Here is a 22,933-nt window from a genome sequence, read left to right as displayed (position 1 = left end):
ATAGGAAACAAGGAAAGAACAAGAAAGACATAATCAATGTGTAGAAGAATACAGTAACCCACACACCAAAACAGTTGTTGTCTTTGGGCAGGAGGAACAGGTGGCCAAGGGTCAAGGTTAGCAGGATTACTATTCACCGTGTACTCTTTTGTGTCTTTTAAATTTCATGCCATGTTAATGTATTACCTATTCAAAATAAATAAAATACCTAATCATGCTTATCCACAAGGGGTCACTATTGAATGCCATTTAACTCTAGTTCCTAACCAGGGAAAAAAACGTTCTGAATTCTTTATGTGCTTAACAGGAAGTGAAGAAACAACTTCATTTATGTTCTTATTTTACATTACACCACATCATGTTCCAGAAAACAATTGCAATTCGCAAATCATGCACAAAAGTATAACATTTAAAACGGAGTGAAAAAGACAAAAAAGTGAATAGATAACATGAAGTCGGGAATGAGTTTACAGAAGCATTGTGTCAGTCATCTCCCCTAGTGGTAATTAGACTCTAAATTTTAGATTCTAAAATTAGATTCTAAATTTTCTAGCATCTGGGCTGAAAAAAAAAAGGGGAAGTATGGTCAGTTACACAATTCAAAATGTTGATCGGGAGAATATTAAGACCTTGCAGAAAATTTTCCCTGGTAGAGCCTGTTAAAAACAATCCATGAGGACCCTTTAGATGAAATTTTTGATTGGTCTTAACCACAAAAATGATCCACAGATGAATTATGAAACCATGTCATCTTACTCTCTAAGGGAGGTATAAGATGTTTTTGGACTTCAGATGAGAAGGGTTCCATTCATGGTTAATCATGAATGAAAACGAAACTAAGAATATATGCTGTAGAAAAAGAAGAAAAGCCACAAGACTGCTTAAAAATTTCTGTGTCTTACACAGAAGATAGAAAAAATAGAGTGTCTCCAATTGGATGGATTTTTAAAAAATTTGGTTATTGTAATGAATTTATTTTTTCTTAGAGCCGAGCTGATTGTACTTTGGCCAACTAATGGGTTAATACTGTCAAGGGAAATTAGCCCTGACTAAACATTGCCGCTGGCTCAGGAATGCACTAGGCTTGGGGCAGTATAAAAACTCAGAGAAATCAGTGTGTAGGAGACACAGAAATCAGTGTCACTCAGTGACAGAAGCAACAATAATTGTGAAAAATACTTCAGCAGTTATGGACTCATCTGTCATTCAAAGGAAAAAAGTAGCTGTCATTGGTGGTGGCTTGGTAAGAATTTTCAGATGGATTACTATTGTTGGTGGTATTATATTAACTATTATTACTCGTAATGATTATTATTCGTCACTTCTGCAAATTGTTAATTTTCTTGTGAAAACTCTGATATTTAAATACAGCTATTTTGTTTATTTTTTTAATATTTTAATTTTCATAGATTTAATATAGTATGAGTTTTAATCTGTTCTTTTTCAGGAAAGGTATTTTATAGCCATTAAATACAAAGGTTTCTGTTTTCCCTCATCATTTTGGTTTAGGATTTGTTAAAAAGCAAAAATAATGCAAATCGAATTTGATTTTATCCCCAAATTGGCTATGTTTTTAGGAACAGGAATTAGTCTCAATATTCATTTTAATAAAAACATTTGTTCCGCTTTGTTTAATAACTCAGTTAATGCTGTCTAATGAGAATAAAAGGGTCAAGAAACATGAAGCTAACGTCAAAGTATCATGTTGAATGTTCACTAGTTATATGAGTAATTGGGAATAAGATTTATGTGGTCGCCTGACTTACTTGACTCTTCCAGTGGAGCACCTAAGACAGTGGAGTGAGGTGTTCACCTCTCACTGAGCACGTGACATAAAGGTGCTGGGGCTTGCCCCACACCTAGCAAGACGGAAGGAGAGGTCACTCTCTGCTTTCATAGTTAAGGTGCCAAAGGTAGTTCTGTTTAACGTGGGTCTGCTTCGATTCAACTTTGCTTTTTCCCCTCTCAGCAGAATTTCTGTTTCAGAATACAAACATCCCAGTTAGTCAAGGTTAAATCATTTCCCTATCACCTTTGGTCAAATCATTTGGAGACTTTTCATTAATTATTCATATATCCACTCAACAAAAAATGTATTGAGGGCGTAACACTGTTCTAGGCTGAATATAGGTGGTATATTTTATGCCACACATGTATTTATATAGTATATGCTGTCTTTTGTTCTGCCTTCCTTAGTGTCTTTTCCCCAAAGTGCTAGAACTGTTCTTTTAATATTTCTGAATCTAAATTTTCATTTAGAAATGCTATCACATGATGTGTCGGTCACTGGTTGGGACATGTGTCGTCACTGCTTCATACTAGGCTTGTGTCCAATCTGTCCTATCAAAATGTTGCACAAAATGAGAATTCATGTGTTCAACAAAATCTGATTACTTACTATGTACCAATATTGTTTTAGGTAGTAGGGATGCGAGGGTGAGAATTCCAGAGAAGAAAAAGACAAGGAAGAAGAAAACAAATAAGATAACTTCAGTTAAAGAGAAGCACTATGAAAGAAATGAAAACAGGGTAATGCTGTAGAGACCATCTTTGGGAGTACCTGTTTAGAATGTGGTCAGGGACAGCCGCTCTGCTGAAGGGACATGTGACCAGAGACCTGAATGATCAGATAGAACTAACTACGTGAAGATCTTGAGAAAGAGCATTTCAGGCAGAGGGAACAGCAGGAAGAGAAACCCTCAGGCAATAATGAGCTGCCCAAGTTCAAGGAGCAGAAAGAAAGGCAGGAACTGCATGAGGCCAGAGAAGCGTAGCTGATGAGGCCAGAGAAGCTGACAGACCAGATCTTGTAGGATCTTAGAGGTCCAGGCAAGAAGATCAGATTTTGTTCAAATTACAATGGGAAACTATTGGAGGATTTTAGGCAGGAAATTAAGTTGTGATTTTAAAAGGTCCCTTGGACCATTATGTGGAGAATGACTAGGAACATTTTAAGAAGACGAGATAGACCAGTTAGGAGGCTGTTACGTTAGTTCAAGACTTGGACTAAGGTGGCAGCAGTGATGTCTCATTTTAAAAATTATCTCTTAGAAATCCAAGGGAGAGATAACAAATATGTGATTGTATATATGGGTTTGGGGGGCATAAAAATGTGGGTGTCATCCATGGATTTCTCCCTGAATAACATGAGATCGTCATCATGTAACCACGTCATACATATGCTGGAAAACAGGAGACAAAAAGTACTACTTGTGTATTAGGAAGCAACTAAAATTCCTCTGCAAAAGAATTCTATCCATCCCATTGCTCAAGTCCATGCTTAGGCATCATGTTTGATTCCTTTTGTCATTTCGTGCAAACGCTTATTCTTCTTTCACTCCATCAGTAAGCCTTGAGGCTCTGTATCCAAAATACATTTAAATTCTAGCCATTACAACCATCCTGGCCCAAGCCATTATCATCCACCATCCTTATTCCTGCAACAAGCTCCAAATTAGTCTCCCAGCTTTAACTCCTCTTCCCTTATAGTCCATACTACACACCACAGCCAGAAACACCCTTTTAAAACATGAGTCTGATCATTATCATCCCCTGCTTAAAATCTTCCAATGATCTCCCATTTCCAATAAAATAAAACCCAAACTCTTTACCAAAGGTCTTGTCTGAACTGAGCCTATCTGCCTTTCTGGCTTCACCCCTTTCCCTTTTTATTTGTTAATCTTATCTACCAGTATCGGAAATTACACACTTTGGGTTTTTTTTTTTTTTTAACCTGTTTCTTAGATATCTACTGCAACTAGGATATAAACTCTTATTAACCAATGTATTCCAGAGGCTGGAATTATGCCTAACATTATGTATTGGGTGGATGAATAAATGAGAGGAATGAGAAAACTTAATGATATAAAGGTGAAAAAATAATAACAGATGCATGTTTGAATATTGAGAAAATTATTTTTAAAAGTATTGACTAAATAGAGCAATTCAAGAAGGTTAATGTCTTTACATAGAGGACAAGATTACATTTTTGCCCATCTTCTTCTGTTATTTTTTCCACCCTCCCTTCCTACCTCCTCCTTTCCATAAACCATATCCCAGTACCTTATACTGTCTAACACATTAAAGGCTCTCCCCTGGCCCCTAGAAAAAAAAAAAGAGAGTTGAGAACCTTTACTTAGACATCCAAAAAATATAGTGAACTTCCCTCAATTCTTATCAGTGGTAGCTTACCATGTCTAGTAACCTTGCCTAATGAAAAGTCACCCTGAGAAGTTATTCTTGCTCTGATGTAGTGATCATCTGATCTTGGGTTAAACCAATTGATTTCCTTTCTTTGAAGACATGTTCAGTCAAAGAGATCAACAAACCAGTAAAGAAACTTCTAATGAGAAACAAAAGGTAAAAGAAACTAAACCATAATCATAAACCAGGTAAAGTTTAAATATTGAAAAACAAGTGGGAAAAGATGTTAAAATAGCATTTCAAGAACATTGACCTAAATATTTAGAAAGACCAGTGTATTGACTGATATTTTCCTCCTTGTGTGAATTACAACTCCCCCATCCCTTCTCCAGCCAATGGGATTACCTCCTGCTAGTTCCAGAAGATAATTGCAGGACAATCAACCTGTGAAGGCTTCTCCTCTCTTTAAATGCCCACAGGGCTTTGTTTGTCATTATCAAATGCTGCCTTCTATTAAAATTTTGTTATGCATAGTTTATTCCCCATAGAAGCTTTTTACTTCATAGATCTAAAGATTATTTTATCTTTGGCTCCTGCTATCTTTATAAAGGTTTCCCAGTGCCTTATAATGTGAGCCACACTAAAATATTTTCTGTGCATGAGTTTGATTTCAGAACAAAGTGGAGAATCACTCTTTTAGAAGTTATGGGAAATTTTTAAAGAGTTTTTTTAAACACAATTATGTCATGAGGAATGCAGTCCTTTCAATGAGTAACTTAAAAAAGGATTTGGAAAATAATCTCAATTTTGCATGCTGGAAGGAGTTCTACAGTGTAGCTTTTCAATTCTAGCACATCATTTCAAAAAAAACCTGCATTACAAAAAAACTGCCATACAAACTGCCTTACTTCATGTTAGAGTGATATGTTTTCTTTCCTTAAGGACACTTAACCTAAACAAGTGTCCTTAATCCACATCTGAATTCAGTCATTAAGACTTAGAAAATACTGCTTTTGATAACTGTTTTCAATGTTTACAGGTATGATTAAAGTGATCAGAGCAAAAAGGCACCATTTCAGTGACAGCTAAAGCTACTCAAGACATCATTTTTTGACTGAAGCCAAGAGCCTTGGCTAAGAGGGCTATTAAGCATTCCAGTCTCAGCTGACTCCTGCTGTTGTAATGTATGTCCACTATTCTAGCATGTATTTTGGAGATGTATTTTAGGATATCATTCAAATATTTCTTCTGTTCCTTTCTGCAAAAAAGAAACCCCACTGTACAGAGCTTTGTGATCTACTCTCCCTATGTTTGACCCAGGAAAGTTCTCCATTTAGTAGTATTTAGAGGGTGAGGAGATTTGTACATATTTTGACTTATTGTTGATAATTGTGCCCTGCCCCCTGGAATTCAAGTCAAGTCAGTGGCCTCTGCTGATGAAATTGCTTTTGAGGCAACTTGACCTTGACTCTATGAGAGTTTATGTCTCACAGCTATAGATGTTAAATCCTGTCATGGATTTATAGGCTCAAAATGGTCTTGATGCCAAACTGTCCCCAAATGGTGTTTCTGTTCTGTTCTTCTTAGGATTTTTCCACCTCACCACTTACTCTTCACTCAGCTTCATGGGATGGAAAAAGCATTATTCATTGAGGGGACTGGGAATAGCAGAGTTTGCAACCAGCTGGACACTCAGGAAATCTTACCCTATGGGTCTCAGTTTCTTCCTCTTGGGCTAAAACTAGATTGCTAGTCTTTTAACACTAAAATTCTACTGCTTCTTTTTCACACTTTCTCGCTCACAGATCTCTAGCTTTGTTCTCAACCTACTCCTTTCTAAAAAAAGAAATCAAATGTCACCCAGAATTTTCACTTTCCCCGAAGTAAATGTCCTCAGTGCATATGAACCATCAAATGGCTTATAATCCTGGGTTGAGGTCTACATAGAATTTGATTCAAGTGCATACTTTTTATTTTTTGCAAATATTAATGAGCTATACCATGAAAAAGACATAATTACTGTTAACCTTTATTGTTATTATTTTATCGATGTGAAAATAAGCTAAGCTCTATTCGCTCTACTCTTGTTTTGATACCAAACTATGCTTGTTCTGCCCAGCATGCAGTAAGTCAGTTACTGAGATAACAAGTGTATTAATGCGTTTTCATGTTGCTGATAAAGACCTACCTGAGACTGGGCAATTTATAAAGAAAAAGAGGTTTAATGGACTCACAGTTCCACGTGACTGGGGAGGTCTCATGATGATGGTGAAAGGCAAAAGGTATGTCTTACATGGTGGCAGGCAAGAGACGGCATGCAGGGGAACTCTCCTTTATAAAATCATCAGATTTCATGAGACTCATTCACTATTACGAGAACAGCATGGGAAAGACCCAATCCCATGATTCAATTACCTCCCGCTGGGTCCCTCCCACAACACATGAGGATTATGGAAGCTACAATTCAAGATGAGATTTGGGTGGGGACACAACCAAACCATATCAACAAGTTTTGCAGTAAAGAGAAGATTTTATTCACAGGACAGCCCAGCAAGGAGATGGAAGAACAGCTTTCAAATCCACCTCTCCAAAGATAGGGCTTAGAGATATTTATGTAAAGAAGCAGGGTGGTCTAAGGTGTGGGGAAGGTGATTAGCAGTGGGGAAAAATGAATAGGTGGTCTGAGCATGCATAATCAAGGTTCACGACTCTTCATAGGACACATGTTCAGAAAATGGTGGCATTAGCATGCTCTGAAGGTGAGGTTTTTGGCCTTCTGGTATCAGAAAGTCACTTCTTGGGCATTTGTGCAGGCCCAGTTGAAGGGCCTGCAACTCTCTTCTTTCCTTCTTCTATCTGCTTTCTCATTCTCCTATTATCCTTACTCCATAGTAATAAGGCCCAGGAGTCAATGGGCGAGGTAGAAAGAGGGTTGGTGGTCTCTTTCAAGTAGTTTAAATTGGGTAAGAGCTGCCTGCCTAGTTCCTGAAAACAAAAACAAAAACAAAAACTTTAAGCAACTATTACCATAGTGACATACATGCCAGAGACGTTGTCTATAAGGAAGCTAGTGACAGATTAGATGTATATTGTTTGGCTACATGACTTTTAGCTATATGGGCTTTGAGATCAACTAGAAGTAAGCAATAAAAAGCAAGCAAGGCAGGCTGTTTGGTGGGCCTCACCATGTTAGACCTGGGTTTCAGTTTTCTATTTCATAGGCTCTGAGCCTTCTTAAATATGAAAAACTCTCATTAGTGGCCCATATCTAGCACCTTCTAAAAACAGAGGTGGAATGGATTTCTTTGTGGCTGTGCCTCATAAATCCCACTCTCACCTCAGGGAATTCATCCCTCAGAGATTCCTTCATTTACTATCTGGTGGGAAGTATCTGGAATGGAACCAACAACTTTAGACAGCTCCAAACTTTGTTAAGTGCCTACAAAGAGTGTGTCTTTCATTCCTTCTCATTTGGCCCATCCTCCTCCCAAATACTCTCAGATTATTTCCCTTCTGTCCATATTCAGTCATGCATTCCTCTAGTCCTCTATCTGTCTACTCAAAGAAAAAGAGCACCCTCATACACTGTTGATGGTAATCTAAGCTGGTATTTTTTTTCCTGGAAAACAACTTGAAAATATACACATCTGTAGTCTTAAAAATAGTGGGGATTTGGCTGGGCACGGTGGCTCAGGCCTGTAATCCTAGCACTTTGGGAGTCCGAGGTGGGTGGATTGCCTGAGCGCAAGAGTTCGAGACCAGTCTGGGTAACACAGTGAAACTCCATCTCTACTAAAACACAAAAAAATTAGCCAGGCATGGCAGTGTGTGCCTGTAGTCCCAGTTATTCGGGAGGCTGAGGCAGGAGAATTGCTTGAACCTGGGAGGCAAAGGTTGCGGTGAGCTGAGATCGTGCCACTGCATTCCAGCCTGGGCAATGGAGTGAGACTCTGTCTCAAAAAAAAAAAAAAAAAAAAAAAATTTCCAGAAAGCAGCAATAGCTACTTCACCCTTGAAGTTGGCCTAAGCATGGCATTGCATTCAGAGAAACAACTGTCCTTCAGCCAATGAGAAATTAAAAGCAAATAGAATCTAATGTGGGCTCTCAAAAACATCAAATCTGGAGTGTATTCAAAACTCCCAACAAAACCTTCTGAAATGATCTTGCCCCAGTCAATCTGAATCTCTTTCATGTGCTTTGCAGTTATTCCAAAAGCAAGACAAAGGAAGATTGAGCAGGCTCCTCTTAGACTCTAGATCATCAATATTCTCTCCCCAGCTCACTTCAGACTCTCTTCTTTCCCTCTTTGTTTTCTCATTCCCCTGTTATCCTTACTCCATTCCCCCACTAGTAATAAGGCCCAGGAGCCAACGGGGCAGATAGAAGGAGGGTGTGGAGCTCAGAATTGGCCAGTGTTTCAATCCCTTTTATTCAAAATTGCCCTTTGGTGGGCCATTTCATTAGTGAGATTTTATCAAAAGAAACGTGTATGTGTCATACAATTGTCTATAATGCTAAAGAATTAAAATAACTTGAATATCCAAATATAAGCACACTGCCTACAATCAAATGTAATGCAAGTATTAAATGGTTTTACTTCAGACATCTTTTGACATGGATATGTATTTAGAGTACACTTTTCATTTTTTGAAAGAAATTATGAAAGAAAATATACAACCTGTTACCATTTTGAAAAGAAATATCATGTATTTTATATACATAGAAGATGTTAATATTGGTTGCCATTGGTGGTAAAATTGTGAGAAATAACTTTTTTCTTCACATTTACCTGTATTTTCTAATTCATTAGAATTTGTGGTTTATATCAGAGATAAAAAGACAACATACAAGCCATACAAATATTATTCCTCTCTGGGAATTTACTGCCTGGTGGAAGTCAGACAAGACTATAAATAAATAATTCAATGTACTTGAGACATTAAAACATATCTATATACATATATATATATAATTACAGAAGAAAAGGCAAACAAGTCTTTTGGAGGAGTAGAGGTATCAGGAAAAACTACACTGAGGATATGAGTCTTAAAGGAAAGGTAGGCATTTTCCAAAAACTGAATATAAGGCAGGGAAGGATAGTATTCAAAGGCATGGAAGAATAAAAGTGCATGGCATATTCAGAAAACATAGTAAATTTAGTATGCCTATTACAGATGGTGCAAGAGAATAGTGTATGAGATAGTGCATGAGAATAGTGCATAATGAACTGGAGAAAGAGGTTGGGATCACATGTAAGAATCTATTATGTCATGTTGAAAATTTGGAATTTTTTCCTGAAAAGATAAGGAGCTAATAAACAACTGTAAGACAAAAATAATCATTCAACATCTTATTTAGAAGATAATTAGTGATTGGGCATGATGGCTCATGCCTATAATCTCAGCTGTTTGGGGGGCCGAGGCAGAAGGATCACATGAACCCAGGGGTTTGAGACCAGCCTTGGCAACATAGCAATATCCTGTCTCTACAAAAATTAAAAAAATTAGCCAGGCATAGCAGCACACCTGTAATCACAGCTACTTGGGAGGCCAAGGCAGGAGATCACTTGAGCCCAGGAGTTCAAGGTTGCGGTGAACTATGATCTCAGCCTCGCATGCCTGCCTGGGTGACAGAACAAGACCCTGTCTAAAAAGAAAATAAAAAGAAGATGACTAGTTCTAGTGCAGAGTACAGATTGAATGCATACAGACTGGGGAAAGAGGGTTATTAGAAAACTGTTGCAGTAGCCTGGTAAAAGCTAATGAGGGCCCCATGTAAGGACAGAGCTGTGGGTAGCAGAAGATCTGTTGTGAGAGAGACTGAAGACGAACAATCAATAGGACGTATTGCCTAATTTCATGTATACTGGTAGGTAGAGAGGGGTGTTAAATATTCACCGAGCTACCCTGGTTGGGTGAATTAGTGAGTGCAATTGCTATTCTCTAAGATATGAAATATATAAGGAGGAAGAAAGTTTATGGAATACAGAATACAGAAGAAGGAGAATGAGAGGGCTGAGGAATGGGAATAAGTCAAATTTTAGCTATATTGAGAGGGAGATGCCTATAGACAGGTTCAGTAGTCACAGATGGAGTTCAGGACGAAGATCAAGACTAGAGTAAAAGTCATAAATTTTCTTAAGAGCACTCAGGAATGTGCATCATTCACCTTCTCATAAGAGGGAAAATCAAGATCACTGCTTGGCTTTAGAGACCAATTCCAGATGACACAGATTAGAGAACTCAGGGTAAGGATTAAATAATAAAACAACATTTGGCATAACATATGCAATTCTGGAAGATGTAATATTTACTAACAAAGTATGAAGACACTGATGTGCTTATAGCATTGTAAGTAGAGTTAACAGTCTGATTCTTCTCATTGCATTGATATACCCAAAGATCAAAATCTTGAGACGTCAAACTATAGTTTCATGACCAAATATGGATTTCAACACTATTAACAAGCTTTTTAAAAGTTAGATAGACAGAAAACTCAGAAACATTCATGATTCTTAAGGATTAGGGAAGGTGTTATATGCTTCATTAAGTCAAAAGTAGTTGACACATGTTTAATATTGCACTATCAGATTAATTTCAAATATATTGTATCAAAAGACATAAAATGTACGGAATTTTTATAATCCTGTTTCCTCTTCCTAATAGGATCACAGTTTTTCCCTTTCCTTCTTTCTTCTTATTTTTTTGTTGCTTATCAGTTCAGTGTAAGATTCAAGGGTCAACATTTATAAATTTAAATGGTTTACAGTTTTCTCATGATCATTGGCTACTTGAACAATTGCTGCTAGAGGGGTCACATGGGAACTGACAGAAAAGCTCAGCAACGGAAGACTGGAGAAGCATACCTCAACATTTATAGAAAGGAAATATTCAAATAATGTTTTTAAGTGGTAGGTTAGGCATCCCTATACAGCACATGACCTATAAATAAGGAAGTATGACGAGACAGAAGAAGAAAGTGGAGAAGTGAGATAATGATAAATTGGGTAAATCCATAATTATGTAACCAAGGAATGTCCTCAAAGTCTCGTACACACAAACAGGATAGACTGGTTATTCATAAAAATGTTTAATTTGCAAAATTATTTTGTGAGCAAACATCTCACTATCGTGAACGTTTGGTGCTTTGAAACAAATACAGAAACTTTTCATAATTGTTCATGTCCTTACTGGGAACAGTCCTGTCTCTATTAAGGCTTTACCCTCAGAACCAGAATCAAAAAATCATTTTGTTTCTCCCAGCTGTCTAACCCTGCCCGATTTCTTCTCCCCTGTGCTATCCTCCTTCACTATTTATGCTCAGGAACCCAGCTGTGCCTTAACCAAGAGTTTGTGGTGCGCTTAGCATGCTTTGCACACCACATTTTCTTTCCACTTATATATTTCTGTCTTAGTCCTTCCTGCCAGCTTAACAACTCAAGATGGCACTGACAGTTATTCCCAATTAAGCACTTTTTACAGAAAGTGAGAGGGGAAAGAAAATTACAGTCGGAAAGCTATATTGTTAGCCATGCACATTACTACCCCTTCTGGCTGAACTGACATAACACCTACCATTGTATTTTTTCTTTAAATTTATTTGAACCTCCGTTACACAGAATTGGGATCATATTTATACAAGCTCTATTTCATTACACACTATTATGACTGGTCTTGGAGAAAACACTTTTACTTCCTTGTTTGTTTGTTTATTAATAATAATAATAATAAGCAGCCATGAATCTACTACTCAACACAAGAAGTGACAGAGTGCCAGTGACTTCATCAACTCTGTACTTGCCCCGCACCCATTAGAAGCATTATGCCAAATCTTATTTATCACTCCCTTGCCTTTTTATATATAGTTTTATCATATATTATTTACATATTTATCTCATATATACATGTACATATAAATACTACTTATGTGTTTCACAAATTATATATTTGCATATGTCTATAGTTTAGTCCTGATTGTTTTTATTTTGTATCATGCAGTATAAAATTATCTGAGTCTTATTTTTTCACTTATAGTCTTGCTAATATATTCATATCATATTTCACTGTGTGAATATGCCATAATGTGTTCGTTCATTCCTCTCTGATAGTCATTTTGGCTATTCCCCACTTTTTTGTTTGTCTATTTTAGTTATGAAAGGCACTACACTGAACAACCTGGCACATGTCACCCAATATACATATAGCAAAAGTTTCTCTTGTGTATATGCCTTTAAGAGGAATTGCTGGTTTGTTCAATATGTGAATATCCAACTTGAAAAGATAATTACAAGCAATGTGTAGGAGATCCCATTAGGCCTCATCTTCTCTAGCACTTAATATTTTCATGAGCCTAAGTTAGATTTAATCTTATTGTGCCCACACTACCCGAGATCCCTTATTCTCCCATAAAAACAATTAATACATGTTCAGTTGGCAAACACGTAAGCGTTGGAAAGGTATGAATTGGCATCTGCCAACCTTAGAAATATTGAGGCAGAATCTCCACCTTGGTCAGCCCTCCTCCTCTGAGATCCTGGAATCAATTTTCATCAAAGAAAAAGAACATAACAAACCCATGCAACCAGACCATTGGCCCATCATTGGCTTAGAGCTGATCCTATTCCAACACAGTCACTGAGAGCTTTGTTTGCAGCATTATATATTGTAGCTCCTTTACTGTGGTTGAATTTTTAGGAGATGGACGAATGGATTTCTTGCTTCTGAATCCCAGGATCTCTCCTTTTAGGCCATTTCCCTACACTAGATTTTCACTGATCACTTGTTGTTTAGATTGTGGCTCTAGTGTCCTACTTGCCTTTCTCCCTACCTGTTTTCTCAGTAAGAGAGACTCATTTCTATTAGGTTGATACAAAAGTAATTGTGGTTAACGGTAAAAACCGTGATTCCTTTTGCACCAATCTAATAAATGAACCTCCTGTGTCTTCATTCCAACTCTCACGACCTGTTGTCTTTTGTGATAACTGACTTCCTAAAAGAAAGAAGCAGAAGCTTCTGGACCAGTTAAGGACTACGCTTGGAAATGGCTCAAGGGTAATTCTACTGCATTTTTTTGGTCAAAGCTACCACAGGCCCTTCTAGATTTAAGAGATTGTAGAAATAAACCCCATGTGTTGATGAAGGAGCATCAAGATCACACTGGAGAAGAGCATTTAGGATAAAGGATATCATCATGACCATCTTTGAAAAATACAATTTGCCACATTTGTCAAGAAAAAATTAATCTTTTTCATGTGTGTTTTCCAGAACTTGACTTATTCTTTTTGTTTTTTACATTGATTTTTACCTGTGAGCCCAGAGCTATTTTGCAAGGGGTCTGTGAAATAACATGCATACAAAATTTTGAGTAAGTAGGATGAAATTATATGACTTAAACACATAATTATTTTTAAAGTATATGTAGATGATTTGTGACTAAATTTATTATATATTTTTAAACAATCTATGTTAGAAATTCAAATAATATAAAAGAATCTGCAAATTTTTAATGTAAGAAGTGGGCCTCCATACTCAAAAGTGGTTCATTAAACATTGATACATTTATACCTTTGTCTCTTTTTACTAAATAGGGTGTTTACTGGGCACAAGGACTTATCTTGGTAACTTTTGAGTCCCTAAAATTTAGCAGATTAAGTTATATTTAGTAGGGGCTCAATAAATTTTGGCTTCACTTGGTTACAAACTTTACTTAAAAATGTAATCTCTACCGTTATTTATACACTGAACAAATATATATGAAGCACTTACTATGTTACAAACACAATGGTAGATGCTAGGAATAAAATGGTGAGCAAAACCTGTTGATAGCTTAAAAGGACAGACAGATGTTGATTATAGAATCACTCTAAAGATGTAAATTTTCTATTGTTGTAAGCTCTTTGTACTAGTTTGCTAGGCTTGCCAAAATAAATAAATTACCACAAACCAGGTAGCTTAAGAAACAGAAATGTCTTGTCTCACAGTTCTGGTGCTAGAAGTCCAAAATCAAGGTGTCGGCAGGGTTGGTTCCTTCCGAGAGCTGTGAGGGAAAGATCTGTTCCAGGTCCCTCTCCATGGCTTGTAGATGGAAGTCTTCTCTCTGTGTCTCTTCACATCATCTTTTCTCAATGCATATCTGATTCCCCTTTTTATAAAGACACAAGTCATATTGGACTAAGGCCCACCCTAATGATATCATCTTAACTTGATTACCTATATTAAGATCCTATCTCCAAATAATGTCACATTCTTACGGTACTGGGGGTTAGGACTTGAACATATGAAGTTGGAAGGATGCAATTTACCCCAAAGATAAAGTTCAAAGCACTGTGAGAACTCATAATTGCAGGATTTGAGGTAGGGTGGCCCAGGAAATCTTTTTTCAGAGAGTGAAGCTGAGTGGAGACCTGGAGGATGAATGGAAGTTTACTATATAAAGAAGAAAGATAACACTTCTGGCCATGGATATCATACACGCTAAACCCCTCAGCAAGGGGCAGCATGGCAAATACAATGGCTAAAAGAAGGATAGCAAGGCTGGGGCAGAAGGGTGACATGATCGGATTTCTATATTTTAAAATGTGGGGAAAATCTAAGGCCTATGGTGATGTCATTTTTTTTTTCCAGAGAGGATTTATGTTTGTTTCTGTTGGGTGGCTGTGATTACCAGCAATCAAAAATTAATGCAATCTGATCAGGACTAGAGATGATTTCCAGACAGGCCCTTGGATCATTGGTTTCCTTCCAGTTTGCCCTTCTCCTGGGATGTACCTGTTTAGGGTCCTGATCTAAAACATAAGGGGTTTATCAGAACCTGCCCTCCTGAGCAAGGGGTGCGGGAGTGTCCCAGACTCCAAATTTTGTACTTCTAGTTTCATGAGTCTGTCAAAAATTCTACTGAAGTCCTCAGCCTCTCTTGCATTTGTAGATGCCTGTAGGCATGGCTCCAAATGCCAGGTCATCTCTCTGCATCTCCTTTTCCTCTCAGTAGAGGTATTAGTTCAAATGACCTATTACACCATCACCCTAAATTACTGCTTGTGGAAAATAAATTGGAAAGAGGCAAAATGAATGCTGGTAGAATACACAGAAAATTTGATATTAGTTAAGCATAATGATTCCAATAACTAGAGGCAGAAAGGTGAAAATGAAAAGAGATGGGTAGCTGGAAAAACATTGTAAGGTAGAACTGGCAGAACTGGGAATGGAGTATCAAGGAGAGACGGTGACTCCTAGCTTTCTAGTTTGAGCAACTGGATGGATGGCATATCATTCACTTACGTAGGGAATATGTGGAGAGAATTGATGAGATGGGAGGCGATGATCGCAAGTTTCAATTCGGATCTGTTGATTTTGAGGTGCTTTGAGACATACAAGAAGCTGTATCACTTAAACATTTGCATGCATGAGCTCAAAAAACAGATCTGGATAGGAAATATACATTTTCACATCATCATGGATGGAGAAGACAGACTTGGATGGAGATTTGAGAAACTCCAATATTTGTCTGTCTTTGCAATGGTGAAAGAGGAAAAGCGGGACTGGCCAGAGACGTATGAAGAAAACCAGAAAATGAGAGAAGGTTAATGTTTCCAGAAGGTTTAGTTAACGGCATTGACTACTGTTGAAAATTCAAGTGTGATAATTATATACAGATGCCTTTACCCAATACAAGTTGCTAGTGATGAGGTAGTAAACTACCACAGCCTATATAAAGCTACTGGAAGGGCAACACTCTAAAGCTTTAAGAAGACAATAGATCAGAAAAAATTCTTTATGATCTCAGAATAGGCAAAGATCTCTTGAACAAGACATTTGTAATTGCATTAAAAATAAAATGACAATTGTAATTGCATTAATAATAGAATAAAAGATTGATGAATATGGTTACATTAAAATAAACAGCTTCTCATCCTCAAAATAGACTATAGCATTTAAGAAGCAAGACACAGAATGGAAGATATTTTTAATGTTTAAAAATGACAAAGACTCTATATTCAGACTCTATGAACAACTAAACAAAAGAAAAAGAAAGAAAAGCAAAAAGATAGGCAACCCAATAGAAAATGGGCAAAAGATCTAAACAGACACTTGGTGAAAGAGGGGATCCAAACAGCCAATCAATATATGAAAAAGTGCTCACTGCACTCCAGCCTGGATGACAGAGCGAGACTCTGTCTCAAAAAAAAAAAAAAAAAAAAAAAAGTGCTCAACTTCTTTAGTAATTAAGCATATGCAAAGTAAAACTACATTCCTCTCCGACTTACCAGCTCCCACCCTCCCACTCCACAATAATGAAAAGTTTGAGAACATCAAGTGCTGGCAAAGATAAATTCTCAGAAGCTGCTGGTGTTACAACCAACTCTTGAAACAGTTTGGCATCAGAAAAGTGACGGTACATAAACTTTTGACCAGATATTCCACTTCCATGTATAGAACCCTTGAAAAAAAGTTATCATATATGTACCAGAATTCCTGCACACACACAAAAATGTTATTTGAAGCATTGTTAACATATTCCCAGACCAGAAACAACTCAAGTGTCCTTTGACAGTAGGACAGATAATCTGTGATCTTTCATTTAATGAAGAATCATATAGAAACAAAAAAAAAGATGACCTTAAGTTTACATGTAACCATATAAATGAATCCCACAATGTTGCCTTAGAGAAGCAAGATGCAAAAACAAAACACACACACACACACACACACACACACACACACACACACACACAGTGTGATTCTAACTATACGGTTTTAAAAAATGGGTAAATGGCTGGGCACAGTGGCTCATGCCTATAATTCTAGCACTTTGAGAGGCCAAGGTGGGAGAATCACTTGAGCCCAGGAGTTTGAGACCAGACTGGGCAACATAGTGAGACCCCATCTCTACAAAAAAACTTAAAAATTTTTTAATGGGTAAAATTAAAGTATATTGCTTAGAAATATGTATACCTAAAGGCTAAAATGTAAAAAAGCAAGAATGGGTTATCACAAAAGTCAGAATAATGTTTACGTCTATGTGAGAGGAAGAGGACTGTAACTGGGGAGGAGGTGGGGGGAGTTTTGGAGGAATGACGCTATTCTACTTTTTGACCAAAGTAGTGGTTATAAGGGATATAAGGTTATAAAGAATTGCTTTCTAATTATTCTGTAAGATATATATGTTTTATGTTCTTTCTGTTTGAAAATTACCTCACTATAAAAAAGTAAAAAAAAAAACTACTTCTAAAATCATATCACTTAATCTTGAATAAATATTGCTATTTTTGCCACTGATACTTTTCAGCAGAAATTGAGTAAATCAATGTGATAAATGAGGCTGGTAAAATATGACCACACACGATGTGAGGCTAGTAAAACATAGCCTCACATGATGTTTCATTTTGCTGCTAAAAATTCCCTATATTTGTGGAATCAGATAAATATTTAATTTTTTTTTAATTTCTAGGTTGGCTCATTACAAGCATGCTTTCTTGCAAAGAGGAATTTCCAGATTGATGTATATGAAGCTAGGGAAGGTACGTCCATGGTGAAAAAAGCAGGATGAACGCTGGGCACGGTGGCTCCCGGCACTTTGGGAGGCCAGGGCACATGGATCGCTTGAGGCCAGGAGTTTGAGACCAGCCTGGGCAACATGGCAAAACCCCATCTCTACAAAAAATACAAAAATTAGCCTGGTGTGGTGGTGTGTGGTAGGAGGATTGCTTGAACCCAGGAGGCAGAGGTTGCAGTGAGGCGAGATCATGCCACTGTGCTCCAGCCTGGGTGAAAGGGCAAGACCCAAAGAAAGAGAGAGAAAGAGAGAGAAAGAGAAAGAAAAGGAAGAAAGAAAGACAGAAAGAAAGAAAGAAAGAAAGAAAGAAAGAAAGAAAGAAAGAAAGAAAGAAAGGAAGGAAGGAAGGAGAAAGAGCAAGAAAGAAAGAGAGAAAGAGCAAGAAAGAAAGATAGAAGGAAAGAAAGAAAGAAAGATGGAAAGAAAGAAAGAAAAAGAATTGCAGGATGTGGTTCTAATTCTTTGACTTTTCTTTAGATTTTCTGAACTTAAAAAGTTTCTTTAATAAAATGCTTTTTTAAAAAAAACTAGTTTTGTTTAAAAAAACACCAACTATCTAAATTTAATTTAATATAAAGTTACTGCTATTAGCATTTTCTTTAGAAGAGTTAAGAAGGTCTTTAATTTGGTTCCGAATGAACCAGTTGTTCAGATGCAGTAATTTTGCTCATCCTGAGCTAGGATATAAAGTGTGTGTAACATGGAGTCTGCTTCCAATGTCTCAGATACTCGAGTGGCTACCTTCACACGTGGAAGAAGCATTAACTTAGCCCTTTCTCATAGAGGACGACAAGCCTTGAAAGCTGTTGGCCTGGAAGATCAGGTACTTAATATATCTTTCTTACAGAAGATAATACCTGGTATTTTTCAACAATTGCGTGGTTTGATTTCATCCTGGCTTAAAAACTACCATTTAATACCAAGAATCTCTGCATGAAAACTCATTCTACTAAAGCTTTTAAAATTCGAAATTTGGTAAGAGGGTGAACATTGGACACTCGAGGCACCCGAGGGGGACCCTGCAACCGGATGATTGCTTCTGATATTGGGTTCTCAACAGGATGGTGCATCACTGCCTGTAGAAAGTGAGAGTCAAGATGGCATCCAGGATAAAAGGAGCCAGATTCCTTTTTTTTTTCAATTGCACAGGCCCGTAATATCTTATCTACAATTCTATACTCCAAAAAGACTTTGAAAATAGAAAGCTTCTCATCACTGAGTAGCAAAATCTGACATGACATGAGACTCTTTGTAGTCTTTTAAAAATCTCATTTAGCATAAATATGTTTTGCTACAGAAATTTTTTGTTTGATTATGGGGCGGGTTTACGCGATATCCAGCATATGTGTACTACACTACTTTCTAAAATTGAAAAATTCTGAATTCTGAAACCATCAGGCCCCATGGGTTTGGATAAAGAATGGTGGGCCTGTAGTAGATTTTCATCATGTGAGCTTAATGTTGTAGAACTTTTCACTGTCTATGTTAGCTTGGTAATATAAACAGACATGATAGATGTATTTTTCTTGATACTACTTTCAGTGACAATGTGTCTTTGAGCTGACAGTACAAGCAAATATGAGTGCTATTTGCATTCCTATTATTTTCTCCCAGATAGCAGCAGTCATGTGTAAGAAAACACTTTGCACTGAATGTTAGGAACCCTGGGTTTTACTCCTCATAATCTCCCTTTTTGTCATGATGAGAAAATCACTTAACCTCTGTAACAACAAATCACTTTCCTCAATCTGTGATATTCGATTTAGATCAGATAAATTTTAAGCCAGTTCTAAGATCTAAGATTAAAAAAACAAACTAAAAGCTTCAGGATCACCATTTTCATTGAAGGAGTTTCTACCACGTCGGGCTTCTATGGTCTTTCACAATTTTTAAAATTTCTTGGAGAATATATGAAATTACATTTAAAAATCAACTTCTATCTTTCTTGCATAATGCCATGTTACTGTCATTGAAGTCAATATTTCTGGTTTCATTTCAGATTGTATCCCAAGGTATTCCCATGAGAGCAAGAATGATCCACTCTCTTTCAGGAAAAAAGTCTGCAATTCCCTATGGGACAAAGTCTCAGGTAGGTTTACCCCGGAGATCATTGTGCATTGATTATAAGGAAGTCAACGTCTGGAACTTGCCTCTTGTTTGATGGCCCCTCTCTCTCCAGCCCTATCTCTGACATTGCGTGGCTCAGTCTAGACCCCAGGAATACAGATACTAGTTGGCAAGTTTATTCAGAGGAGATGCTCAAAACAAGCCCCAGCGCAGAATAAACATTCAAGAAGAATTAGCTGTTACTGTTCTTATTGTGTCATTTCTTGCCTTTGCGCTGCCCTGCTACCTGGGACAGCCTTTCCTTCTTTTCTCCTTTTCAATTAGATAGAGAAGATGACTATCTTATTTGTCGTCAAGCATAATGTACAAGAACAATCTAGAAGGTTTCATGATGTTGTTGCCCTTCCCTAACTCACCCTCTTGCTCAAAATTGGGCTTATAATAGAATGTATGGAATGATCCAGAAATGCTTTGAGTACTACATGATTTCTAAAACAACAGAGGCCAGATGAAGATGGAGAGTTTATGAAAGGAGACTCATTATCCTGCTCTGTGCTTTCCTTATCTTTCACACAGTAACACACAGAACGGGGGAAATATGTATTTGTATTTTATCTAATTAGACCTTCTGATTCTGTTTCTTGAGAGAGAATGAATGCACCAAACATCCATCGACAACAGAAAAACTCCAACTTCCTTTATTTTTATCCAGCCATGCCTCCTTTTATGAAGTGCAGAGTCTGAGTGAGAATTCGTATTCTTCTAAGTCTCTGACCCTCAGCAGAGCTCTCATTGAAACTAGACCTGTGCTTCTCAAACTCACCTGGGATCCTGTTAAAATGCAGTCTGATTCATTAGGACTGGGGTGGAGGCGGAGGTTCTACATTTCTAACAAGCTTCCGGGTGTTTACTTCTTTCACTGAGTTGAGAGTGAAATCAACGTAATCGTCTCACTGTTCACTTGTATTAACAAGGAATGTCCCGAGGAAGGCCAAGTCATCATAGCCGCCCCCGCTTCAGAGACTGAACCAATAATGTATCCATAGATAAGATACGGTTCAAATATCAGAAAAGCTAAATGAGGAGAGGGACCTGGAGCTGACACCATCACCCCACCACCTTGTCTGTGTGTGTGTGAGTGTGAGTGTGTGTGAGAGAGAGAGAGAAAGAGCGTGCAGACATTCCCCAAGAGAGTGAAAGCGTTGGTGTGAGTTCCCATTTTGCGGCCTTCAATGCATTACAAGGAGGAAACGGCCCCTCCCGCATCATTCCTGCTACTTCTCAATTCTTAAGAACTCAGTTTATGCAAAATTTACAGGGGCCCCACATACTTCAGTTTTTCTTTATCGTCACTTTTATGTCTCGGTCAAATATGGCGGCCTCCTTGCCCTTTAAGAACTGCATAAAATTGCTTTACCTGGTCAGTTCCACAGCCTGTGGGAGCACAAAGCCATTCCCATGACTCCGGGATTTCTTCACATCCCCGGGGAGCCCACCTTCTCTTGGCCTCCTTTGCCTCTTGGTACCCCACTCCCTCTCACCTGGTATTGGCCGTGTACCATGGTGGTCCAGATTTGAAATATACCTCCTCCACCAATTCCCACAGACAACACTCACTCAAAAGATGCATGAGTCTGCTGAAGACCTACGGGTCATGAAGAGACCCCTTTGTGGATGGCACGGGCAATGATTTAGAAATCTCTAATCTGCAAATTTTGACCTCCAAAATCCTTTCTGACTCCCTTCCCTGGCCTCCCTCCTTCAGCTGTTTTTTCTTTTGAACTTTCTCCAATGTGATGTCCAGATTCTTCTTGTCTTGCTGGGTCCTCCCATCTTCTCCCCAAATTGCCCTGGAAACTGTCAAAATATTCTCTAATATAGAGAGCAGGTCAGAGCTCCTCAGTTCTTAATCCTAACCTAACCTCTTATGCTCAAAATAGAGAAATGGCTCCCCCTTAGTAGAAAACATTCTCATTTGAAGGTATTGAGAATAGAGAAAATAAACTTTTTTTTCTAATATGTCTGAGGTAGTCAGTACTACAACTAATGTCTTACAGATCTCCAAAGGATATATGTAACCTTTTTTAGGTTTTACTATTATCTTTTTGGTTACAGAGGCCACTTTACAGCGCTTGACTTGTTTATTCTTATTTATTCTTCATCAGACCAATCTTGTAGAATTAAATATTGGAGAAGTAAGACTTGATGGGAACGACTCAAATATTTGGTTATGATATAATACTGTCCAAAGATATGGAGTAGACTAGAAAGGGACATTCTGGTGTTCCTGCAGGGATGACAAGTCTATCAGTTCCCAGATGACTGATGTGGGAAGAAAATATTTTCCCCATGTAAATTAATCTTCATAATTTGGGCCAAGCACAGTGGCTGACACCTGTAATCCCAGAACTTTGGGAGGCCAAGGTAGGTGGATTGCTTGAGCCCAGGAGTTCAAAACCAGCCTGGGCAACATGGCAAGACCCTGTATCTATAAAAAAAATTTAAAAATTAGCCGGGCATGGTGGCATGGGCCTGTAGTCCCAGCAACTTGGGAGACTTAAGGTGGGAAGATCGCTTGAGCCCAGGAGGTTGAGGCTGCAGTGAGCCATGATCACACCACTACACTCCAGCCTGGGGAACAGCAAGACCCTGTCTCAAAAATTTTTTTAAAAATTAAAAATTAAAAAAGCTTTATAATTTGAATGTTTCCTAACATAATTTAAATAGCAAGTTTGATTTCTGTTGAAATACAGTCTATTAATAACCTAGCTTTGAGGCAGAGAATGAAGATGTTTCTGTTCATTTTAAATTATACAAAGACCGGAATTTCCTCTTCAGTCATTGCCACTGACCAAGTTATTTTTACACCAAGTATAGATTTAGCTGCCAATGTATACTTCTATTTTTGGATGAGGTGAAGATTTATAAATTAGTGTATATGTGTTAAAAATATTTGTTATGTCCCATAATTTGGAAAATTATATGCTTTAAAGTTTTGAAGAATAGATTCACCCTGAATTACCAGCTTGCATTATGACTTTAATGGGCCCCAGGTGGGCACTTTGGCCTCCATGGGCTCCTTTTCTAGAAAAATGATAAATATTAAAAATTAGATTTTATGGGTTCATTGGTATAAAGATTAATAAAATCCAGGCCAGATTTATTATTACA

The 22,933-nt window shown here is 37.6% G+C and overlaps 1 protein-coding gene across 1 annotated transcript in view; it reads left to right on the top strand.

Moving 5' to 3' along the window:
• Window positions 1-605: 605 nt before the first annotated feature.
• KMO (kynurenine 3-monooxygenase) overlaps window positions 606-22,933 on the top strand; it is a 62,430-nt gene continuing 40,102 nt past the window's right edge. Inside the window, exons 1-4 of the mRNA XM_003824529.6 lie at window positions 606-1,243; window positions 17,591-17,660; window positions 18,421-18,518; window positions 19,695-19,784. Coding sequence (XP_003824577.1) covers window positions 1,190-1,243; window positions 17,591-17,660; window positions 18,421-18,518; window positions 19,695-19,784 — 312 coding nt within the window. The 5' untranslated portion in view covers window positions 606-1,189. The remainder of the gene's footprint in view (window positions 1,244-17,590; window positions 17,661-18,420; window positions 18,519-19,694; window positions 19,785-22,933) is intronic.

This window comes from Pan paniscus, chromosome 1 (genome assembly GCF_029289425.2).
Source record: "Pan paniscus chromosome 1, NHGRI_mPanPan1-v2.0_pri, whole genome shotgun sequence".
Lineage (NCBI taxonomy): Eukaryota > Metazoa > Chordata > Mammalia > Primates > Hominidae > Pan > Pan paniscus.
The sequence above is the reverse complement of the archived record's forward strand: the minus strand, read 5'-3'. Positions and strand labels throughout refer to the sequence as shown.